The sequence below is a fragment of the Temnothorax nylanderi genome, unplaced genomic scaffold, assembly GCF_030848795.1.
Source record: "Temnothorax nylanderi isolate EJ_2023f unplaced genomic scaffold, tnyl_v1.0 TNYL_tig0114_pilon, whole genome shotgun sequence".
In the NCBI taxonomy this organism is placed as follows: Eukaryota; Metazoa; Arthropoda; class Insecta; order Hymenoptera; family Formicidae; genus Temnothorax; species Temnothorax nylanderi.
In genome coordinates, this window is record NW_027249176.1 from 56,951 (window position 1) to 82,033 (window position 25,083).

The 25,083-nt window shown below is 39.2% G+C and overlaps 2 protein-coding genes across 8 annotated transcripts in view; both read left to right on the forward strand.

Moving 5' to 3' along the window:
- The window catches only part of LOC139776180 (uncharacterized), a 30,113-nt gene that overhangs the window by 3,858 nt on the left and 1,172 nt on the right, over positions 1–25,083 (forward strand). For 2 of the 7 annotated variants that reach the window (XM_071712696.1, XM_071712697.1), the window contains 27 exons: positions 21–478; positions 2,035–2,136; positions 2,437–2,569; positions 2,657–2,820; positions 3,119–3,274; positions 3,385–3,513; positions 3,879–4,076; positions 4,405–4,701; positions 5,254–5,451; positions 5,967–6,113; positions 7,196–7,345; positions 7,746–7,886; positions 8,031–8,186; positions 8,578–8,874; positions 9,194–9,377; positions 9,456–9,575; positions 9,768–9,852; positions 10,039–10,056; positions 10,145–10,369; positions 10,500–10,645; positions 10,906–11,114; positions 11,199–11,403; positions 11,926–12,115; positions 12,217–12,355; positions 12,603–12,882; positions 13,628–13,780; positions 17,608–24,985. In XM_071712696.1, coding sequence (XP_071568797.1) covers positions 209–478; positions 2,035–2,136; positions 2,437–2,569; positions 2,657–2,820; positions 3,119–3,274; positions 3,385–3,513; positions 3,879–4,076; positions 4,405–4,701; positions 5,254–5,451; positions 5,967–6,113; positions 7,196–7,345; positions 7,746–7,886; positions 8,031–8,186; positions 8,578–8,874; positions 9,194–9,377; positions 9,456–9,575; positions 9,768–9,852; positions 10,039–10,056; positions 10,145–10,369; positions 10,500–10,645; positions 10,906–11,114; positions 11,199–11,403; positions 11,926–12,115; positions 12,217–12,355; positions 12,603–12,882; positions 13,628–13,780; positions 17,608–24,971 — 11,856 coding nt within the window. In that variant the 5' untranslated portion in view covers positions 21–208 and the 3' untranslated portion in view covers positions 24,972–24,985. The other 5 variants (XM_071712700.1, XM_071712699.1, XM_071712698.1 and 2 more) reach the window with 4 other exon arrangements.
- Positions 14,257–16,249, forward strand: LOC139776185 (uncharacterized). The gene is made up of 2 exons (XM_071712713.1): positions 14,257–14,397; positions 14,692–16,249. The coding sequence occupies exon 2, from the start codon at positions 14,768–14,770 to the stop codon at positions 15,644–15,646; it is 879 nt and encodes a 292-aa protein (XP_071568814.1). The 5' UTR covers positions 14,257–14,397; positions 14,692–14,767; the 3' UTR covers positions 15,647–16,249.

Here is a 25,083-nt window from a genome sequence, read left to right on the forward strand (position 1 = left end):
TGTTTTTACTGCTAAAACAGCGGGCACAACGCAATACGACGGAGTAAGAGAGAAAGCGGGAACAATGCGCGAGTCGTAGAAGGGCGCGAGAGGGACACCGGCGAGACGGGAAGACGGGGACGACGCATGTGCCTCTCAAGGAGGGTGCGAGTGAGCCGGCAAAACCACCCCCCGGGTGCAAGCCACCCCCGTGTGGTGTTCCCTCTATATGCGAGATCGTTGTCGCTCGATTCTGCGCCGTTGCGTGTTTCCCGCAGGGCGGCTCCTACCGCCTAACGCTTTCTCTTCCTGGCGTTACCGTGCGCACCCCCGAGGGACGTTGTGCACAAATGGTGGTGTAACGTGCGCGGTCGGTGTTGAAAGGAGAGACGAGCGTCTCGTGCGTGCGTACGGTCGACGTCGGGCTCCCCCGAGCGCTCGAAGGGCGCTTTTCCTGGCCCAGCCACTAGTCGCGATGGTCACCGACAATACCAGTCAGGTATGGTCTTCAACGGAAGCGGCATAGCGGTTCGGAGCCGGCACTTGCGTTCCCTTTCTCTCTCTCTCTCTCTCTCTCTCTCTCTCTCTCTCTCTCTCTCTCTATCTCTCTTTCTCTTCCGTGCATGCACCCTCTTTCTCGTCCACTCCGAATTGACCGATCGAAGGAGACAATGAGCGGTGGAATATATATTTTCGAGCACCTCTAACTCTCAGCTCTAGAAATAAGTCGCAAGATTCATCGCTCTTCGAGAGGCTCGCGATACCATGATTCACCAGCGTCAAGAAGTGATAGCTATATACGGTTACATCGGAATCGCAATAGCCGGCCGGAGATTGTTAATGTTTTTCAGATTCTGGATAGAGTTCCGAAATTGTTACTTTTGTGGAGCACAAATTCCATACTGTATTTAAAAAGGGAGAGATATGTCTTTCGATAGCTATGTTACGTTTTCATTATCATATAGAAATTAACTTTTCACATGCAAGGAGGTCGCATGAGAATCTGAACTTGTTAAATTGTACCAAAAATTATACCAATTTCCGATTATATTATTAGCAATAGGGTATTGCGTGGAACAGAACTTCCTCGAGGTAACAGAAGGAGGGTGGGCTATCAGGGCGATGCGCAAAATAGACCAGATGGGATCGACGTTCAGGCGCGACAGCCGGCGAATACGGCGCGCATCGACGTCAAAGAGGAACGCGGCGGCAGCGATCGCGACCGAAAAGCTGTAAAGGCGCGATTCGTTAAACGCTATATCGAGACACGGTGTAAGAGCCGGCAGGAGCTACCGGTCAAAGGTCAGGGTGACGGAGTATAGCGCGCGCGCGCAAATAGCGTTAACGCGGAGTAGACCACCTGGCCGACATGGTTCCTTATATCGTGATGATTCACAGCGGGTGTTGTGGACAGAGGGGTGCGAGATACGCGGGGCTCTCCTTCCTCGAGAAAGCAAACCAGAAAATCATGAGTTGGTTAACTTTAATCGAATTGGTTAACTTTAATTGAATTTTTTAAACAAATTGGTTAACTTTAGATTAATGACGCATTAGTTTTCCAATTTTCTGCGGGCTAATTGTCTTCGATTTCCTTTCATTTTCTATATTCCATGTAATTAATATTGCTCCAAGATCGATTAATTTTTTAAACGTTCTTTAAATTTCTTTAAGCTTTTGTATTCTATTAGATTTATGTAGGTCTCGAAAAATTTTAAAGCTATCTGCAAGAAAAGAATGAGCTTTTGTAAATATTTGGCACGCTTGTTCCTGTACTGCTTTGGAATGTAAATAACGTTGATGATTAATGAGAAGGATAATAACGATAAGCACGAAGTGTTAAAGTGCGCGAGGGTAAAAGAAAAAGGACAGGGTTGCACCGTCACAAACTGGGTTACTTGTACATCATATCTATATAAATAACCATATTATGCATCTTCGTCTTTTTTTAAATAAACTTTATCGCTGTCCCTCTATTTTCCATGTTGTCCTTTCTACGTACCTCTAAATGTTTCGTCTCTACAGCCGTTTATTACAGAATAAAATATTTGATTTTAGGCTGATGACACGACAGCATTTCTTCGCGCTGCTCGGTCCGGCAACCTCGAGAAAGTGGTCGAATTTCTCGATACTGATCTAGATATTAATACCGCCAACTCGGTAAGCGTTAAACTTAAAATGTCAAGTTATTTATTAAAGTACTTTATCGTCAATTTTTGCATAATTAAGCCTTAATATCAGTTTATAATTAAATTTTATAATAATTAATAGTTTTTATATAAGTAACTGTATAAAATAAAAGTTTATTATTTAATTTGAATTTAATTATTTATTTAATTATTTATTTCATTTTAATTTTTTGTTACATTTAACTTTTAATAAAATAAAATAATTTAATTTAATTTAAAAATATTTTTGAATATAATAATAATAAGATTTAATTTTTGTATCTCATTGCAGAATGGTTTAAATGCCTTGCATTTAGCCTCGAAGGATGGTCACGTCGAAATAGTAACCGAGTTATTAAAGAGGGGCGCAAAGGTTGATGCGGCGACGAAAAAAGGAAATACAGCGTTACACATAGCTTCGTTAGGTAAAAAAAGAAGAACGATAATTCCCATTGCACAGAATGCGCTATTATAATTGTAGTTATACATAATTTTGCATACTTTATTTCCAGCTGGCCAGTGCGAAATAGTCAATATACTTATTCAATATGGTGCCGAGGTTAATATCCAGTCGCAAAACGGATTCACTCCTTTATACATGGCTGCGCAGGAGAATCACGATCAGGTCGTCAAACTCCTGCTCAACAATGGAGCGAATCAAAGTCTCGCGACTGAGGTAAGCTTGATCTATATTTTTTCGAAAATAGATCACTTCATTGCAAATTTATACGATTGTAACTCCAATAAGCTCAATTTTTATTCCTATAGAAATTATTTTTTAATAGCAACGAAGAGAATCTGGGCCGTTTTAAATTTTTAATAAACTGCAAGTTATATATATATGTATACATATGTATAATAAGAATTATAAAAAGTTACATTTTTATATTTTTAATCAAACAGTTTAGTAATCTTGTTCTATAGACTTTTAGACCTTTATTAATAAGAATTAAATTTATTTGGACGTTTTTCAGGATGGATTTACACCGCTCGCTGTGGCGATGCAGCAAGGCCACGATAAGGTGGTTAGCGTACTCCTAGAGAACGATTCGAAGGGCAAGGTCAGACTACCGGCACTCCATATCGCCGCCAAGAAGGATGATTGCAAAGCCGCTGACTTGCTCTTACAAGTAAGATCTTAAAGCAGATTTGTATATCAAGCAAAAATTAATTGTATTAAAAATACGAAACAATTGAGCGAATTAAAATACTAAGTCGATATAACGATTGAATGTTATAGAACGACCATAAGCCCGACGTGACATCGAAGAGTGGTTTCACCCCTCTTCACATCGCCGCTCATTATGGAAACGAGGAGATAGCACGGTTATTAATAAAACGAGGAGCCGATGTAAATTACTTAGCTAAGGTAAAATACATTCGGCGATTTTTATGACAAAAGTAATATTTAAAGTAAAAAAAATACAAGACAATTTAAGAATAATTTGAGATCTAAATTTTTTAAATTAAAGATATAACGTATTCTAAGTATGTAGAATGGTGATCTAAAATAACGTAAGCTTATACGTTTTAAATATGACATACAATAATAAATTATATTTTATTTCTCTTTCAGAAGTATAGTTTTGATTATTTTCTAAATATCTATGTTCTAAATATTCTATCTATATTTTATATTCTAATTCTAAATATATACATAGTTTTGATTATTTTCTAAATAGTTAAATTTAATATTATAGTCTAATAGTTTTAAACATAATGTATTTTTCTCAGCATAACATAAGTCCGCTACATGTGGCGGCAAAGTGGGGCAAGAATAATATGGTTAAGATATTGTTGGAGAACTCGGCGCAAATCGATGCCAAAACCAGAGACGGTTTAACTCCGCTACATTGCGCAGCACGATCGGGACATGAACAGGTTGTCAGCACGCTTCTTGAAAATTCGGCGCCGATCAGCGCACGTACTAAGGTATATTCTAATAAACGATCAGTTTGCAAATTTCAAATAATTTTTCTTGCATCTCTTTCTAGTTATTTTTATAATATTTTTACGATACATGTGTATAATGCTAATTATGAAAGAAAATAAACATCAAAACTGAAAAATAAAATTTTAAGATTAAGATTATCCATTATCCAATATCAGATTAAGATTAAGCTGTTATATCCAGAATTGCAGTTGTTAAAAAATTTTAATTACCAAGATGTTCTGATTCTCTTTGTGATTTACAGCAGACACACATGTATATTTCACGATCTATTCTTTTGTCATAAATTAAGAATGATCTTTTTTGCAGAATGGACTGGCACCGTTACACATGGCCTCTCAAGGAGATCATGTGGATGCTGCAAGAGTGCTGCTGTACCATCGGGCGCCAGTAGACGAAGTGACCATCGACTATCTGACTTCGCTCCACGTTGCCGCACACTGCGGTCACGTTAGGGTCGCCAAGTTGCTACTCGATCGTAAAGCCGATCCGAACGCTCGAGCTCTGAATGGCTTCACGCCGCTCCATATCGCTTGCAAGAAGAACCGCATCAAAGTGGTGGAACTCCTGCTGAAGCACGGCGCGTCCATCGAGTCGACCACGGAGGTAACGCAACGTTTCTTCGTTCGCACTGCCATCTCGCAATCATGTTTTCATAAATGTCTCCTCGCAACTCGTATATCACAAATATGTTTTCACATAATGTCATTAGCAACGAGCTCGACGGAATATTACGAAGCCAAATTGTGATATCGATCGCATTTGCACAGAAATGATCGTTTTAACGCGCGAACATATATTTGGAGTACAATTGAAAAGTCACATTGATATGTGTCCGCACATTGATTAAGAATAACGTTGTTAAGAATAATCTTCATCCGTCCTTCTGTGCCCCGGAAAAATAAAACCGATCGATAAATCTCAAAGACTGGTTAAAGGGTCGTGCGTTTAATAATAAAACTGACAAAATTAATCGGTGTGATCTTCTTCTATCACGCCGCGATCATTTTTATGTATTTATATTCCTCGTCAAGTTTCGAGACACCGATTGCCGGAACGATAAAGACAACGATAAAAAAAAAAGACAAATCGATGGAATTAATTCTGGAGTCATATCGAGAAGTCGAAATATTAACAGACAATACATGTGTTTTGCAGTCCGGACTGACTCCATTACATGTGGCCAGTTTTATGGGGTGTATGAATATCGTGATATTCCTACTGCAGCATGAAGCCAATCCTGACGTGCCAACTGTTAGGGGTGAAACACCCCTGCATCTGGCAGCTAGAGCTAATCAAACAGACATTATTCGAATTTTGCTAAGAAATGGTGCCAAAGTCGATGCTCGTGCAAGGGTAAGTAAGAGCGTGTTGCATTCCGAAACCGATTCCGAAACGATTCCCCCCTTTTTGCCGCTTTCTCGACCTACAGCCGCAATGAATACTGCTTGTTTAGCTTGACGCGACATCGAGTACCTCTCCTAAAAGCAAAACATTATAATCTAGAAAGTCATATACATACAAATGATCACTCATACGCACCCCTTTATACAAAAGCATGAGCCATTAACCAGTCTCATATACCGAAGTCCAAAATTTAACTTCGCTTACTGGCGATTTTATAAAATTTGAAGTGTACGGTCTTCCAATTGCAAGTAAGATGAATCTAGTGTTGTTCTTCACGCTTTCTTCTTCAATCACTTAAATCTTTTAAGGCACAAGAATAACGAACACACGATCCGATTTGTAAATAGACTTTTCTAATCACGAGAGTCTCATCGCAACATCACTTTCACGCTTTCACCTTATTGTCTCGCAAGAAACGAAATTTTTATCGCATCTTCTAATACCGTTTTGTCGCTATTTTGTAGGAACAGCAAACACCGCTTCATATAGCGTCTCGATTAGGAAATATCGACATTGTTATGCTGCTGCTGCAGCACGGCGCGGCTGTTGACACCGCTACGAAAGATATGTACACGGCGCTTCATATCGCGGCGAAGGAGGGTCAAGAGGAGGTAATGTACAAAGAGTGCGTGCAAATAGCGGATTACATCGCCATGCAAAACAGAACGTATTTGTTCTGGACTCGGCAACGCGAGTACCTCATTTAGGATGGAGAGAGATGCTGCTGCGGACACGTTTGTCGTTATCGTTATTACCTGTGCACATCGTTCGCATCATCGTTGGTCTCACATCTCGCACATATTCTGTTTTACACCTTCTGTTAAATGTAATTTTGTTTACGTTGATTATACATTTTATGTTACGTTTATCCATCATTGTATCCGTTAATGTAATAAACTTTTTCGTTACGTTGTTTATTCTTTATGTTTACCTTATTTCTTCATATTTTTACTTTTACGCATACTCGAATAATTTTCATATTTCTCAAACTACGTTATGGAAATCCGTTCTGCTTATCTTATCGCCGCTTCTTTCCCCTCCGCCTCTCTGTCATCATGTATTTTTTTTTATCAAATAATCTCATTACACGAAGGTAGCCAGATTGGACGTAATTTCACCCCGTGACATTTGGCAATCGCTTCATTCCTCCGAGGTTCGATATCGATTGCCAAGCGTTGCGTCAAACCAAACGTATCTGAGTTCCTCTTATATTTCTGCGCGCCTCATAAATAATTTACTAACGCTTTCCGTAGAGCTCGCACAAACGTGATTAAAGTCATTAAACAAACATTCATCTAATTCCGATCGTTCTAATTTGTGAAAATTATCGTTATTTTAGTAACTGTGTCATGTCGCTCGAACACACGAATATATTGATTTTCAATAAGTTCCTCATTTCTAATCTTTCTAGTGGAAGGTAATCCAAAATTTTTATTCAACTTAATACGTAATATTATTTCAAGTCACTCTATATAGCAATATAAAGAAAGTTTTACTCTATTTAGCAATATAAATATTATAAGAAATTGAAAGAAGGTTTATATTTAAAAGTAATAAGTAAAAGTGATTATCTGAAATAATTAAAAGAAACGTCTGCTTTGTCTTGTACTGCAAAAGTGTATAAGTAAAGGCTAACAAAAGACAGATCCCGAAGAATTTTTTTTTGTAACACAAAAAATTTTCTGACAAGCAGGTGGCGGCCATTCTTGTGGAGAACAATGCTTCTCTTAAAGCTGCAACGAAAAACGGCTTTACACCCTTACATATCGCGGCTAAATACGGAAATATGAATGTTGCAAATATACTCTTGCAAAAAGAAAGCAAACTCGATGTCCAAGGAAAGGTTCGTGTATATTTCTACGCAAATTACAATATCGAATTGTGTAAAAAAATACATTCAGACATCTAGGCAAAAGAAAAAGAGAGAGAGAGAACACGATATTCTTTATTTTATATAGTAATTTTATTTCCTTAATATTATTTTTTATTATATTAGTAATTGCACAATGTTATTCTTTTTTTAGAACTACTTATAAAATTTCTAAGTAAAGAACTTAAGGTGACAGATCTCTAAAAAAAGTCGAAGATCGATCGTTGTCTTTAAATGTCAAAATCGTTGTCTAAAAATCTGGAATTTTTTATATATTTTTTTTTATACAACGCGATATTATATTGCATAAATTATCTTTTAACTTTTAAACAGGTTCCATTGAATTATGCAGAACATATGCTTGATATTTCAGAACGATATCACACCCTTGCATTTGGCATGTCACTATGATCATCCAAACGTTGCGACTCTCTTATTAGAAAAAGGAGCGTCGCCTCATCTTGCGTCGCAAAATGGACACACTCCGCTACATATCGCTGCTCGCAAAAACCAGGTAAACTTATCTCGAAACTGTGACAAATTTTAAAATAACTCTTGAAAGGTTTTCTCTAACGCATGAATTACTCTGCTCTAATGTTCATTATTGCTGCCTGTTAACTATATTTTGTGAAAAAAACCATCTCTTTCACACGTTTAGATGGATATTGCTTCTACTCTCTTGGAGAGCGGGGCGAACGCAAACACGGAATCCAAAGCGGGTTTCACCCCGTTACATCTGAGTGCGCAGAAAGGACATTATGATATGACAAATTTGCTAATTGAGCACGGTGCCAATCCTAATCACAAAGCCAAGGTAAATCAGTTTTTCCATCAAATATTTTTCATGTACTTATAGATTTCGATTTTAGATCTACAAGCTCCCAACCAGAGCTCGTTATATATCATTCTTTATTTAATTTATTTACTTATTGTTAGTCTATTTCTTACTCCACAAAATTACAATTTTTTATAAGATACACATATAAATTTGTTTTCTTGAACTTCTTTTTCGGAATGTTTTTAAAATTATTTTTAATATTTATACATTTTTTATTTTTTACAGTTGTAGAAATTAATATTTTAAATAATATTTAATATTACCTTTTTAACAAATTCGAGAATAAATCGTCATTTTTAATATACATTTTATGAGTCTACGAAATAATGAACGGATGTATTATATTCTCATTCTATCTATCTATCAGAACGGACTCACGGCGTTGCATTTATGCGCCCAAGAAGATTTCATTAGGGTGGCCTCTATCTTGGTGAAGAACGGGGCCGACGTTGAGAGTCAAACAGAGACTGGCTATAGACCGATACACGTGGCCGCGCACTTCGGAAATCTCTCGATGATACGCTTTTTGTTGAAACATAACGCCACGATTGACGTTAGAACTAATCAGAATTACACCCCGCTTCATCAGGCTGCCCAACAGGGTCATGCTCATATCGTCACCGCTTTGTTGGAAGGAAATGCTTCACATAAAGCGCGTACTAACGTAAGAAATATATTATTGCTATGTATGCGATTATAAAAACGTTTATTATTGTTTTGATGCCTATTTATTAATTTATTAATAATAATTATTAATTAATCCAAGTATTGCCTTACTATACAATTTTATAAATTTTTATATTCCTAAAATAATTAGTTAGCTAAGCTCTTCTTTAATTATCAGATACGTATATGTATAGATAATATAAATATATAAAAATTAAAAAAAAATAAATTACAAATTAAAGATTCTAAAATATTACAAAAAAATATGAATTCTGTAATACTAAATTTTGATAAATTTATAAAACTTGTTATTGCAGGATGGTTTAACGGCACTGAACGTAGCACAAAAATTAGGATATATCTCTGTGATGGAAGTGCTGAAAGGATTGCCTTACGACAGCATGACTCCGGATAACAAAAACTGGGAGGAAAAGTACAAAGTAATAGCTCCAGAAAGCTTGCAAGAGACTAGTTTTATGTCTGATTCGGAAGACGAAGGAGGTACGTGCGCACAGATACAAATAATAATAATAATACAAAATAATGAAGCTTTTTGCAAAGAAAAATTTCTCTTTTCAGGTTCTGATGCGTTAATTAGCGAACAACCTTATCGATATCTCACGGCAGACTTGATGAAAAGTTTAAGGGATGATTCGTTGCCTATTGATGTTACTAGAGATGACCCGGTGCACAGACAAGGTAAAAAAAATATAAAAACTCTTAGAGTCCAACAATTTAGCCTTTAAATCATCCTTTTGATATTTCCTGCTTGTATATTTTAATTTTATTTAAATAAAAATATAAATATATTATAAAGCAGCTTGTAGAACGAAATAACTTGGTTTCGAAGAGTTAGTGCATGCCTGAGACTTGTAATTATTCTCATTTTAGTTACAAAAGAAGAAAAGCAGGAATTTACACAAAGCAATAATTACTGTTTAGCAGAAAATTTTGATAACGATGGACTGAATCTTGGGTGAGTGTCGATTAATTCTTGTTCTATAAGATAATGTGCGCATTTATATAATTTTATGTTATGTAATTGCGAAGAATAATTGTCATTTATTTGTTTAAAATTTAAATAATTAAAAAAACTTCTTTAAAAATTTAAAGATTTATAGATTTCTATTCAGACTCGATCTAAGAATGTTTTTCTTTGTAGGAAGCTGCACTTCAGATCGTAAGTATAAAACAATGGATAATTGAAAAAAAAAAAAAAGATACATGAGTAAATATGAACACAGAATTACAAAGATCTGGATTTACAGATTTTTAATAAGCTTTCTGGTGGATGCACGTGGTGGTGCCATGAGGGGATGCAGGCACAGCGGTGTGCGTATTATTGTACCGCCTCGAAGAGCAACGATGCCGATTCGCGTAACGTGTAGACTAGTAAAAGCAAATAAAGTTGCGAATCCGCCTCCTTTGATAGAAGGGGAAGCTCTTGCCACTCGAATTATCGAGATGGGTCCTGTGAGCGCAAGATTTTTAGGGTAATACTCTAATATCTAATATAATTTCGTTACATTAGATATGTTAAGACTAATATATACTATATGCAAAATATATATTTACTGATGTAATATAAACTCTCAAGTTTATACGGAAATAAATCGATTTCAGACCCGTCTTAATTGACATACCGCACTTTGCGTCTGTTCGCGGGAAAGAACGGGAAATTATTATTCTGCGAAGTGAAAATGGAGAAACGTGGAAGGAACACGATAACTCTGTGGATAATGATGATACTCTCCTTAATACGCCTTACGGTATATACTGTCAGAAATTGATGTACCAACGTCAAATTTTATTTCTTTGCATCTCAAATATTTATCACAAATCTGTCTTTGAAATTTTTATTTCCTGTTACTTTCTCCATAGCTAGTTATGCGTAATTTAGGAGACAAGTTGTCTTGCTTCGAGTAAAATATACTTAAATTAATTAATATACAGCCTTAATAAATGCTTGAAAATATTAATTCTAATATAATAGTATCATTACAATGAAACAAAACCATTATTTTTTCAGATCCTCAGATGAGCGTTGCACACTCGGGCAGAATCACTCGCATAATCACCACAGACTTTCCACAGTATTTTGCTATCGTGACCAGAATCAAGCAAGAAGTTCACGTTATCGGTGCCGAGGGTTGCATTTTGTTATCCAGCGTGGCGAACCATGTGCAGGCAGTTTTTCCACCGGGAGCGTTAACGAAGAAAATCAAAGTCGGCTTGCAGGTAATTATAAATCTATAAATTTGACAGCCGCATGATCACAAGTAAGAGGATGGCAAAAAATGTAAAGCTTTCCTTCATATTTAGGCGCATGTTATTCCGGCTGAACTTACGGCCAAACTGCTGGGCAATTGCGTTGCCGTTTCACCGGTGATCACGATCGAACCCAGGCGACGGAAGTTCCATAAACCGATAACCCTTACGATTCCCGTGCCGCAAGCCGCGAACAAGGGGATGATCAATCAGTATGGTGGAGAGACACCTACGTTACGCCTCTTGTGTAGCATTGCGGGTATCTATGGATATTTTAGAATTTTAAACAAGCAAGCAAAATGAATAAAATTTATCTTTGTTTATCAGTAACTGATTATTGCGAGAAAATAATTTGATAATACTTGAGAATAAAATAGATTATTACAAAAAATTATGTTTATTAACAAGAATATGCATGCTTACATGCATATACATGTATATATAATTAATTTAAAAATTATTTAAATAATATTTTCTTTGTGTATTTATAAATAATATTTAAAACTTATTTTGTAATTAATAGAAAAGAGTTATATTAATATTAGATATTACAATAGAGTAGAATTGTTAGCGCGCTACAATTAAATAAATATAAAAATTACTGCGCTATTTAATCTTTACAGATAAATTTAATTATATAACTATTTCGTTTTTTTTTAATTTTAGCGACAAAAATAAACTCTGCGTTATATTTTATATTTTAAAATAAGAATCTATTTTTTGTTTCTACAATAAACAAAAAAACAACATTGTTAGGATGATAAAAATTAATTAACTTTAGGTGGAACCAACGAGTCACAATGGGAAGATGTTACCGGATCAACGCCGTTAACCTTCATGAACGATAGAGTGTCGTTCACCACTACCGTTTCAGCAAGATTCTGGTTGATGGACTGCAGAAATATTGGCGCAGTACCGAAAATGGCAACGGAGTTGTATGAGGCATCCTTACATGTGCCATACATAACGAAGTGAGCGACTTCTTCATCATTTATATATAATATATATTATTATAATAACAACAATCCTCTAATTCTCACGTTAACATAAACACCCGCTTATCTCTACGTAGTTTCATAATATACTCAAAAAGAATGGACGTGTTGGAAGCTACATTGCGAATATTGTGCATGACCGATGGCAAAGAAGGCATGCACACTTTGGAAAGACAAGAGGAATTTACAGAAATTGTTAAAAGTCGCGATGTTGAGGTATTTTTATGATATAAAATATAGTGTAATAAGTGTTAAACTATCTTAATTGTAAATTTTTTTAAACAAAAAGATTTTGGGGGCACAATTTTTACTAGATTTAGATAAACCTTTTTTTTTTAATTTTTGTCTTTAATATAAAATAGATAATATTAATGTTTGTTCTGTTGTCGATATAATATTTATTTGTTTTATGTAATAATATATTTTTTCTGATTTTCTGATATTTTTCTGATCCGTTTAATAGGCACTCGACGGGAAAGATCTTTATATTGAATTTAGTGGGAATTTAGTGCCAGTAACGAAGTCCGGTATGCAGTTGAAGTTCACGTTCAGGGCTTTCCGGCAAAATCGATTGTCATTCCATGTTAAAGTGAAAGATCCGTTACTGGATCCAGTAGCGAGGATGTTATTCATGCGGGAACCAAAAGTTGTTAAAGGAGAACCACCTCAGCAGCCTGTTTGTGTGTTAAATATTGTCCTTCCCGAAACAATTGTTAAACATGAGATACAAAAGAGATTAAAAGGTACGTCCATTGAAAATTATAATACAAAAAAATATATAATATATATATAGAAAGCATACTGAAATAGTATATTGTGCACCAAGGGGAGAAAATTACGTTTTTCAGACGAGTGTGAAGTTTGCCGCCCGAGCCTTCGGCTCGGGCGGCAAATCACACGAGTCTGAAAAAGCTTTCGACCCAAGGTGCACACGATATTTTTCACAACACCTTTACGGAAATGTTCGACTTCCATGCCTAGAGAGGGGCGAGAATGGCCAATTTCACACACACACACGCCAGGGAATTTTACTTTTCTCCCTAGGGAAGAAAGCCCTGACGTGAAATTAGCCACTTTCGCCCCTCTCTACAGGCATGGAAAGTCGAACTTTCCGTGGAGGTGTTGTGAAAAATTCCTTTATTTTCTCTAAACATATAAACTAAATTATAAATAATAATTATAATTTATAATATAATTGTTTTAATAAAGTTACTTTATTTTGAGCTCAAAAAGCTTCTAATAAATTAATGCGAACAGAAAATTTATCTTGTTAAATGTATAATCACTTAAGTGATAATATAACAAAAAGTAAAATATTTTAACATTACTCTCTACATATTTTATATAAATTTTTAATATAAAAGATTAAAGTATTTTTTGGAATAAAATTAAAATTTATTAAAAATCTGAAATCGAAATTAAATCAAAGATTATAGGCAATGTTTTATGCATGTATTATTATTGCTAATAATGTTTTTGTTGCTACAGGTTACGAAGATTCTAATATCATAAATCAAAAATTAGATTACTACAAATCAAAGTACAAAATGGAACAAATGGAGAAAACTGATAAGCCTAAAGAGACCTCCTCGCCAACAGAAAAAAAATTCATAACCGACACGTTACAAAAGGAACAAACAGGTAGGATTTCAAAAATGTAGAAAATAGAAAAAGCATATTTGATTCGTACAACGTATATGCGAGTATCAGATATTAATAAATATTGCAAGAAAATCGCATATTGAACTATTCGAATTGAGAAAGTTCTAATTTCAAAATCAGCTTCGTCTATAACACTAGAAATGCAAGGTGCAAAAAGAGAACTTGCGTAATGAAGCATTAAGTGTTGTTGATGAATATTCTATTACGTGAACATATTTTTATATCGTATCCACCGATACGGCGATATCTTGAGAAAGGTCTGGCGACGTAGGTCGTTCGTAAGCAAAGTTCGTATGCAACATGAAAAAAAAAAATGTTTTGACAAGGTCGAAAGAAAATCCTTGTCGAATATCGTTTCGACTTGAAAATCATGAGATTCCATTGTCATTCTATTTTAATTTAAGGGGAGAAAGATAATCGGCTTACGGTTTAAGAGTTGAGTGAGGCTTCTTTAACTTAATTAAACGTAACAGCATCAACAAATGCTTGAAAGTGCCGGTGGCGGACTTCTTTAGTTCTATCCGTACCAACGAAGGGGAACGGTGCAAATTTCATATCTATCTTTCTTTCAAGCATTCACACGCAATTATCAAAACGTGAGTCTTTTCAGTTTTGTCACGGGTTGTTTATTTTTTACTAACCTTTTTCTTTTCGTTTATCTCATTTAAGTTAAAGGGTTTGGTGCAAGAATGAGATATATATTTTATAACTCATAAAATCTGTTTTTTAAATACGAGATTGTATGTAAAATAAATTTTACAAATTATAAACTTACTTTATTCTTGCATTGAAACTTTTGATTATGTTCTTCTATTTGTTTTGAATAATTTATTTGGAATTTTATTTCGTACTTTTTTTAATGTTAATTTTTCCTTTCTCATTATTTTCAGTTACAGGCATTTTTAAGTTGATTAGTAGTTTGCACTTGCGATTGACACGTTAAACGCTTAAGAAACCGAGCCCGGCATGGCGACGAAAATCAATGAGCAGGATCGCGTAATGACGAGGCAGGATAGTCAAGCGAGTGACAAGGACTGTTCCTCCGGAACGAAGGTCAAGCGCAAGTCCAGATCCGCCAGAAGACGTTTGAAAGCTATGATGAGCAACGCCTCGTTTCACTTCTCCGATACGGATTCCGAGGGCGAGTTGACAATGATTACCAACAAGATCGGCAAGCTTAACCCTGCGCAAGCCTCGCAAGAGAATCCGTTAATTTCCGTGACCGACGCGGAGGTCACCGCGGAGTCCAAGGCGAAGATCAACGACAATCTGGATTACCTTATAGCCGACGGCGAGGCCAAATCCCGATCACGTCGCGGTAGCTACGCGGAGAATCTCACCGACGTCGATGAGATCTACGACGAAATGGATGAGAAAGACACCAGTAGCAACTTAAATGTGATTGATAACGGCTATCAAGGGGAAACGGATATGGAGGATATGGAGGGCGACGACGACATTCAACCGACGATCTATGTCACGCCGAGATCTGATATCCTGACCGAGTTCGGTGGCGAGATGATCACGACCAAGGAAGGTGACGGACCGTTCTCCGTGGAAGTGCGAAATCGATTGTCGCGAGAAGAGGTTTCCATCGACAAGCCGGATACCGTGGCGGAGAACGTGCCAGATATGCCGAACACCGATAGCGAGGACATGGAAGGGTCCGACGATGAGACTAAATTGGATGAGGCAGCGGCTTACAATCACGTGTACGAAGACCTCGACATCCTGGCCGCATCGCAGATTGTCATGACCAACAAAATGGAAAACACCCTGCACGTTCCGGACCATGCCGACGATGCTATCAGCGATTGCCATACCGATATCGAGGATGTCGATTAAATGAAGTAAAATTAAAAGAAAAGATGGATTTAAAAACTATTTAGGGCATGCGAAATGATACAGTCCTTGGAATAAAGGCCAGGAAGAATTTCCATGATCTCTCTGATTATGCTTAGCAAGAATTAACGTATCATTAACAGAATAACAGGATGATATTATTATGAATAACAGGAGTAAGGAGCTTTCGATTGATCGTGATCGGATAAAGTCACTGAAGTTATGCAAGTTGCGTAACATCTTATATAAAATATAAGAAATCTTGATTCAATTAGGAGTTCTTATTTGAAAGCTAAGTAGAACTTTGAAATCTTTCTGTCAGCCTAGAATAATATCAGACATCAAAATTTTTTTTAATAATCAGGAAGATATAATTAAGTTAAGCGACGCAAAGCGATTCGCAATTTGTTTTATTAACAAATTGTATTAAACCCTACGGTCCTTTATATCAAACAACTAGCAACTTTTTAAAATTAATTTTTTGGTTTATTTCTGTTTTTGTCCTTTCCCGCAAAAGTTGTCCAAAAAATAATCCCAAAATTTTTTGCAGCAAATGTTTATTTTAAAAAATTATAAAAGAGAATAAAGAAAAAGTATTCAACAAAATTCTATGTTTAAATTTATTTAACATTTTTAGAATAAACATATTTTTTATGAGATACATATGTATGTTCGGACATTATTTGCTGGACAACTTATAAGCACTATATGTAGTTTGTTATAGATTCTTACGTTTTCCTTTTTGCACCGTGCCTAAAACTTAATAAATTCTTAATACAACGTGATTATTCAGGCAAAGTAAAATACACAATATAATTAATCTCTGGAAAGTAATAAAAGTTGTTTAGTATTATTTGAACTAGCGTTAGTTGATCAAAGAAGTCCGCTTATAACAACCATAATATATTAAACATCGTGAACTATATTTGTTTATTTATAAATCCAATAACAATACAATGCGCGTCGAAACGATTATCGACAAATTAATTCTTATGTTGTCGTTATGAAATCGATAATAACGCAATATTTGTGTACTTGTTATACTTGCAGACCGAACTGCCGTCCTCAACATTATCATAGACAACCGTATGGGATATTAATACAAAAGAGTATGTCTCCGCAGTCTAGAGAAATTTTCCGATATAAACAAATACACATACATATATTATATATATACATATATAATTATAATTATATGATATAATATGTAAATACGTATATAGACAATTAATACTCGATGAGTGTTTTCTTTTCTTGACAATAATATTGTTTTTAAGATCAAGTCGTTGTACGTGCAAGAATAGAAAAATTCATTTCGTACTTGCGAATTATATTTTTGACGGATACAACTACAATTACAATTATAATTTCAATTACAATTACAATTATAATTCTAATTATGTCATGCATATAATAAGTTTAAAGATACAACAAAAATAATCATTATAGCGATATTACATATATTCAAAACTTGCTAAGTTGTACTTTATAATGAATTAAAGCTGTCGAATATAAAACAGAATAAGTCCATTTCTTTATATTACATGAATTATTATTATTATTCGTTTTTCTTTCAGTTAAGAGACCTAAAGAATTATATCAATCTGATAAGAATTATATCATCTATATATATATATATATATATATTTAAAAAAACAATCTTAGTAGCATTAGTAAGATTAGAAGCGCTTTATCTCGAGATTCGAGTTAATGGACTGCTGTTTTGCATTTTGCGGCTTCGACACATCTTGGCTCTAGTGCTTGTACCTGCCACGACTGTAGAAAAGAAAAGAAAATGAGAAAGAAAGATGAAGGATTTGCGCTACGGAAGTTCTCGATCGCCAGATCTCGCTGTGAATAAAAAAAAAGAACAATTGTAAAGAGAAATAGACACGATGTATCGCAGTCATTATAACGACATGCTTAATAAAAAGTAATGTGAGCATAATTCTTGGTTGTTCTAGATGCCGCTATCCACGAATCCTTTGCACAAAAAGCGGCTTGTCCCCTAGAATCCGTAGATGCTAGTTATCCCAATAAAGTAGGCGCCGGTCAGTCGGAACCGGATCTGTCGCCCGATCTCGAAAGGCAGACGTACTCGGAGAAGCGTAAATTCTGGGAGGATATCTCGAGGAAACGCGAAAATTACCAGCGTTCCGAATCCGAGATCTCGAGGACCTCTCAGTTGACCATTAACGAGAGCGATAGCGAGTGCCTGCCGAATGTCGTGTCCGAGGAGGGTGATGGGACAACGGAGGGTATGTCGGACGTCATAAGATCGGAGACCATCGAGGACATCAACGTGCCAGATATCTCGGAGTGTTCGGTGGCGGAGAAAGCGCATTACTTTGAGGAGCAAATACAGAAGGAGATGGTGAAGGGAACACCGAAAGTGCACCAGCAAGACTCTTCCAAGTCCGAAAAAGACAAGTCTCTCAAAGGCAAGTCGATCGACGAGCAGAAAAGTTGCGCGGAAAAGAGTACGGTGGAAATGACAAAGGAGAAGATTGATATTCAGGAAAAACATGTGGCGGAAGCGAGAGAGATAGAGAAGATTTTGAAAGCTGCTACGGAGAGCGATAAATGGACGAAGGAGCCGTGGAAGGATAAAAAGAAAAAGGACGACGACAAAGAGGTGCGTGAAGAAGTTCAAAAGGTAACAACTCAGCCGATGATGGAGATTTGCAAGGAATTATTGAATAAGGAAAGAGAACTCGCTGAGGAAATGCACATGAAGCCTGATACATCGATACGCATCGTGCAAGAAGAGGAACGACCGGAGACGTCATTGAGCAAGGAGAAGTTGGCCGGAAAGCAAACGACAACGAAGGAAACAACAATCACCTATAAGATACAAAAAGACGGAACTCAAATGCAGGAGCAGATCCACAAATCGATGCAAATCAAAGATGCGAGTGGTAAATCAGTTCCAGAAGTTAGCGTAGAAACGAAGATATTTAAAGAGAGTTTACCAGATACCATGTACAAAGTGCAAACTATGGGCGACGTTGAGAGATCACGAACGGACATTAGGAACGAATCGTTTCCTTTGGATGATAAAAAGGAGATCGAGCAATTCCTCGAAGAGGAAAGGCGAATCATCGAAGAAGAGGCGGCAAAGAAGATGATGGCTGGTATTAGTCTCGACAAGGAGAGAAAATCCACTGTTGACACAGATGTCAAACAGATGAAGAAAGAATCTCGCATTCCGATTTCCACTGCAATGGCTGAGAAGGATAAAAGTCAGAAAGAAGGAAAAGGCAAAGTAGAGAAACCTGAGGAGAAATCTGAGGAGAGACCGGTAAAAAGTTCTCTAATCGCGGAGAAAGAAAAGGACGTTGCCTCGCCATCCAGCAAGAAGAAGGAATTTGAATCCCGTATACCTAAACGTATCATGGAAGGGGCAAAGGATAAAGAAGGAGCAAAGAAAGATTTGCCGGGACGAAAAGATGGCGAGACCATCACTATCACCGAGAGGAAATCCAGCGAGGAGGTTACTTCGCGGCACGAGGAACGCTCGACCACGAAGAGTAAGACGCAGACTTTTTCCAAAACCTTCACCGACGCGCAGGACGCGTTTAAGATGTTCGAGGACATAAGTGCGATGAGAGACAAGGATTTCGATACGGTTACTTCGAAGGTCGACACACAGGCTACAAGTAAGGTGGAGAAGAAGGAGGTGTTTTCGTCGGAAATCTCCAGCGGCGCGGATAAATTTATAACTCATGAGGAGAAGGAGAAAGTGGAACGGAAAAAATCCTCGGAGTCTAAGCTGACTAAGGAGTCATCGGCTGAGACGAAAGAGGAGAAAAAGAGCAAGAGCGAAGAGGTGGATAAGACCGCTGTGCAGAAGATGTCAATGAACGTGATGGAAGGTAAGGAAGTGATAGACGCGAGCGCTTCTGAGTCCAGAGCGAAGAGTAAAAAGGAAGAATTATTTAAACTGCTAGAGGACAGCGAGGGAACCGCGACGAAAAAATCTGGGACTAGTAGGGACAGGCAAAGCGACGTGGATGTGGCGATTAGGATCAAGAGGGACGACGCAAAGAAAGTAGAGGACGTTAAGGAATTGCCTAAAACAGCTAAAGTCGAAGGAATAGACTTGGAAAAGGTTGAAATGGTCGCTAAAGGACAATCTTACAGAGAGAGCTTGGAGAGTTTTAAGGATGAGCAATTTGTACCTGGTCAAAGGGACAAGACAAGGGATTCGACTGAAAAAATTAAAAAAGACGAACAACTTCCGAGCAGAGAAGCTCCGATATCTTTGGAGAAAAAAGAACAATTAATCGCCAAAGAAATCGAAGCGCGGAATATAGCGGAGGGTCTGATACAGTCGATTGAAAGTGAAATTGAGAGAAGATCGTCGACGTCGGGATTGAAATCGCAGATGTTGAGTAAAGAATATTTAGATCAGTTGATGTCTGAGAGCAGCGATACTGATCATGAGAAACTGGCAGACGACCTAACGAAAAAATTCGAAAGCATTATGCAGAAGGACGAACAATTGATGGATCATCCGATTGCACACTCGAAAATGTCCATACAAGAAGAAATATTCGAGAAAGAATACAGAGACAGTATAAGCGAGGACATAACAAAAGATGAGGAATCGTCAGCGCATGATCGAGAGGAAAGTTTACAATCATCTTCGCAAGCGAAACTCCAGGACAGAGACATCACTATAAGCCCGAGCAGTATATCCGAGCAGATTGATCTTGAAGAAACTATCGACGTTGATACTGGTGAACTAGAGGATATATCTAAGCCTACGATCAGTCCACAATCCGAGAAACTTCGTTCGGACAGATCGAGCGGTCATATTGAGCCACTTCAGAGGGATATAAGCGATACTCTCTCGAAAGACAAGGTAGTGTCGGAGATTTCGGGTGCTAGAGTGCTAGAGATCTTGGAACCAGGTATAGACAGTCGACAGGACTCGTTCGACGTGCCGTCCTTGGAGTTAGACGAGCACAAAGTATCCGAACAGACTAGCAGGGACGTAGCTTCCTTACACGAGAGTGTGGCTGTAGATTCTTTGGACAAGATCGCTCAGGAGAAAGATGTGACTGTCAGTTCTAGCACAGTGTCCGAGGACGCTGTGTATCCTCCGGCTCACGAGCGTGTTTCATCGAGAGAATACGACGCAGGGGATAGACGAAGGGCGGACAGTTTCGAAATTGAGAGCCCGCCGTTGGTCTCACCGAGGGTGAAGAATGTACGCGATCTGGAGATCAAGCCGGTGGACTGGATGATCGGCGATGAGAAGATTGAGATATCAGAAACGCTACAGCCCTCTCAGGTGTTCAATCAGGAGCTGGAGGAGTACGAATCGTCCTTACAACGTGCCCGCACTTCCTCGCAGGATGAATCCGTGGACTTGGAACAAGAGTCCGTGACTAAGTCTTCGGAGGAGATCAGTGTGATTGAATCGATCAAAGAATCGGTTGCCAGTGATGTTAACGTGGCTGTAACGACTACTACGACGAAGGTAACAAAATTTACCGTGACCCCGGTGACCGAGCCGGACTTCGAGAGCGAACTGATAGAAAATAAATTAGATATTTCTTGCCAAGAGTTGATCGACACTCTGCAACGGGAATACGACGCCAAGACGCCGACGGACGAATACGCGGCTAGGATACGACAATCGATACCTCGTGAAGATTTTGACTGGGAAACGAGTATTACCGAAGCCGTTACGGAAATGATACCTATGAAAGAGGAGGAAGTGAAAGATTTAACTGTGGAAACTAAAGCTTCGGAAACAAGCAAAGAAACTTTCCAAAGAGGCATTTCTGCGGATAAAGTATCTATAATGAAGAAAGAAAAAGTGGATGTTATGCAGCATATTGTAGCTGAAGAAACACGAAAACAGGAAAAACTTGAAGCTACCGATAAGACAATAAAAGAGTCAGAAGCCACGAAAGAAGAATCAGAACTACCGAAGTGCGCGAGAGTTGATGACGTGCTAAAAGAATGGACGGAGACTTATTTGGCGAAGATCAAACCTCCCAGTGAGGAATATAAACGACATATGGAAAAAACCACCGACAAGCACGACAAGCCCAGCAAATCGACGACTGCTCCTTCCGATACTTGTGCCTTGAAAATTAAGAAAGATGATCTCCAGAGCGTCGATTTGAGCGCGCGATACGCGATAACGGTGCTCGATCAAGTGGTGAAAAAAGAGATCGCCGAGGTAAAAGAGTCCTTGGAAGCCGCTAAACAGGACTTGATAGAAGAGTTGAGCGAGAATAATCAGACCGTGTTTCAGATCAAAGATTCACCTTCAGAGTTTCAGTTCAAACTCCAACCGGAATCCATTCCAAACGATTTGCCGTTTTTATACAGACCACCGTCCATTGAACATGTTCCTGCGGAGGTTGAACCGGAAACCGAAACTGAAATTACTGCATACAGCGAACCGTCGATTGTGGAAGCTCAAAAATTTGACGAAGCAAAGCAGGAAGACACGAAAGACACCGTCGATGATAAACTATCTGTCCAAGCAACTGCTATCACTAAAGACATCCCAGCTAGTACAGTTAAAGCACCTGAAATCGATATCGAGAAGCACGAAGAAGAAGAAACCATAATAACCGTTGAAGAACAACTGGAGGAAGAAGAGGAGGGTCGTCCCAGTCCGCTTCCCATCAGTAGATCGTCAGACGTCGGTTCGGACATGGATGGAAGGGACGACAGCTACTCTTTGGCACCGCCCCAACCGGCACCCAGAAGACGTCAGAAACCGGCCAGAATATCGAAGAGAGTTAAGACCTCGGAGAGCGAAGCCGATGTTTCGAGTTCTGGCGAGAGCAGCAACTATCAGTCCTGTGACTATGAAGTTGGTAGTGGAAGCAGACCCAGTTCGTCCGACGTCGAGGCGATGCAGTCCGCCGCGGGTGGCGTACAATCCGGAACCGCTTCGGAGTACGAGACGGCGATGATGTCTGTCGAACATGAGGCAACGTCGAAGACACTACCAACATCGCAAGAGTATCAGACTGCAGCGAGTACATTGAGCTCCCACGAATCCATGAAGTCCTTGAATTCTCTTAGTTCGGGTCATCTCGGCAGCATTGACAGTACCAGTGAACTGTCAGAGACCCTGGTACCTTCGGAGGAAGCCGACGTAGATGCGGACGAGATAGATGAGAACCTGGAAAGCGCGTTGGACGCGGAACAGGAGATGGCCGAGGCGTCGGACTCTTCCGGTAGCGAAGAAATACCAATGGACGATGCCATGGACAAAATCGACAGTCATATACCGTGTCGTATGAAGCGTTCGTCCGAGATGATTTTCCAACAGATCATAGACGACAGCGTCAATATGGAGGCAGAGTCCATGGGCGAAGTGTTGGAAGAGGATCAGGCCAGAGTCGCGGACTCAGCCACTTCCGTCTCCATGGATGCGCCCGGGGTTCTTCAATCCGTGGACATAATGACGTCGCGGGTATCCGAGGACGGGGTTCAGAGCGTATGCACACAGGTGATATCTACGCGAGTTGCCAGGCCCAGCGATAGCGAGGAGCTCGAAGAGGAAAAGGTGGAAGGTTTAGAAGCGCAAAGAGATACGAAGCTCGAAGAGGAAAAAGACGCAGATACGACGGATGCGGAAAGGGTGGCGAGTCTAGAACAGAGATCGGATCACGAGATGGCTGGAGACGAGGGTCTCGAACCGATGACATCCGTCCACTCTATGCTGCAACAGGCCAGCATGTCCCTATCCTCGGCATCAGGCATGTCCTTCGACACGGTCGTAGAGAATGTTATAGACAAGGACAAGTCTGAGCGTCATTCACCCGACAGCGATTCATTCGAGCTCGTGGACAAGCCCGATATCATGGACGACTTTGTGGTGATCGAGGAAGTTGGGCGTGAAGCGGAGGAGTTCGATGCCGAGGGTAAGAGCATTCGCATCAGCTCGGTACCTCAGACCACCAGCAAACAGTACGACCGTGATCTAGAAAACTTAATCGCGAAGACTAAAGAGGACACGCAGGTATCAACGAGTCAGGCGTCGAGGAACAACGATCTATTCGACTTCGAAACCGAGGAGAGCCCGCCCCAGGCGTCGAACGACGATCAATCTCAATCCTATTCCGACGAGGAGCAGTATGAGAACAAGAAGTGGATAGAGATGCAGTTCCACGCGGATGCGAGAGTCTACGATATCGAGTATGACCGCGGACCGTTGGAGGACATCAAGGAAGAGGAGGTCACCGATTTCGAGGCCGGCAGCAGTAGACTCGGCAGTTTAGGCAGCCACAAGGAGTCCATAGGCAGTGTGGGAAGTATGCGCGGTAGCTTCAGTAGCACGCCGGACTACGACGTCTTAGGAAAGAAATATTTCACCAAGCCTACAGATCACGACACCGTGTCCTTGACCTCGCTGCAGGAATTCGAGCACTTGGAGAGCACCGTGGCGGCCGAGAACGCGCGAAAGTTACAATCCGGCTCTCAAGATTCCAGCAGCAACGGCAGTCTTCCGAGGAGATACGTGACCAGTCGTTCGGGTCACGGTGACGACGTCTCGTTGTCCTCGCTAAAGGATTTCGAGGGTCTGGAGAAGGCCTGCAGAGAGGCTCATCTGATGGAGGTGCGGGCCCGTGAGGAAGAGGAACTATTGGAACATGAGAGTCCGGAGAACAAATATAAATTCGAGAATCTGCCACGTTCGAGAGCAGAGACCAGTGCGGCTGGCTCGGTCAATCCTAGCACTTCCGGATCGGACGATTACGAAAAGAGGATAAAAGAGATTGACGAGATAATACGCATCGCGCAGTCCAACGTGGAGAAACTCGAGCGGCAAGACGACACTACAGAGGATATCTCGCAGATCGAGGGTACCGATGCTGAGAGAGTTAGCGCTCAACCAATTTCGGAAATCCTTCCGGAGGAAACGGAAGAACTCGATGAAGCACGAGCAGCGGCACAGAAAGAAAGCAATATTATGGAGACCAGTACGGACTCTCTAGAATTGGAAGATACTGAGAAGAAATATCACCCACTGTGTAGAAGCTCCGATTCCTTGGAGATGAAGACGACTCTGGACCTTCCGTCCTTGAGCTCGGATTCGTTGAACAATATAAAAGACACAAAGGAAACGCCGGAAACCGCCGAGCAATATGGTGCGAGACGCATTTCCTCGGATTCTCTTGAGATGCCTTTGTTAGAGCAACATGATGTTGGAGCATCCGAGAGAAGCAGCGGCAGCAACGGGCGACACGCAGAGGAAGAAACGGCGGTCGACCGTTCTGTCGGACGAACGTCTTCGACGGGAACGAGAAGTGACAAAATGAAAACGTCACCAAGTAGCGGTACATAGGACAATTTTCGTGGGTAAGTGTTCTACGTAAAGGAATTTTAATTTACATTGATAATTGTCTAATTAGATATTAAACTATATAAAGAAAAAAATAAATGTCTATATTATAAAG

Bases quoted from the DNA above. Each gene is read 5' to 3' on its own strand.
- LOC139776185 (XM_071712713.1), top strand. From the start codon at position 14,768: ATGGCGACGAAAATCAATGAGCAGGATCGCGTAATGACGAGGCAGGAT.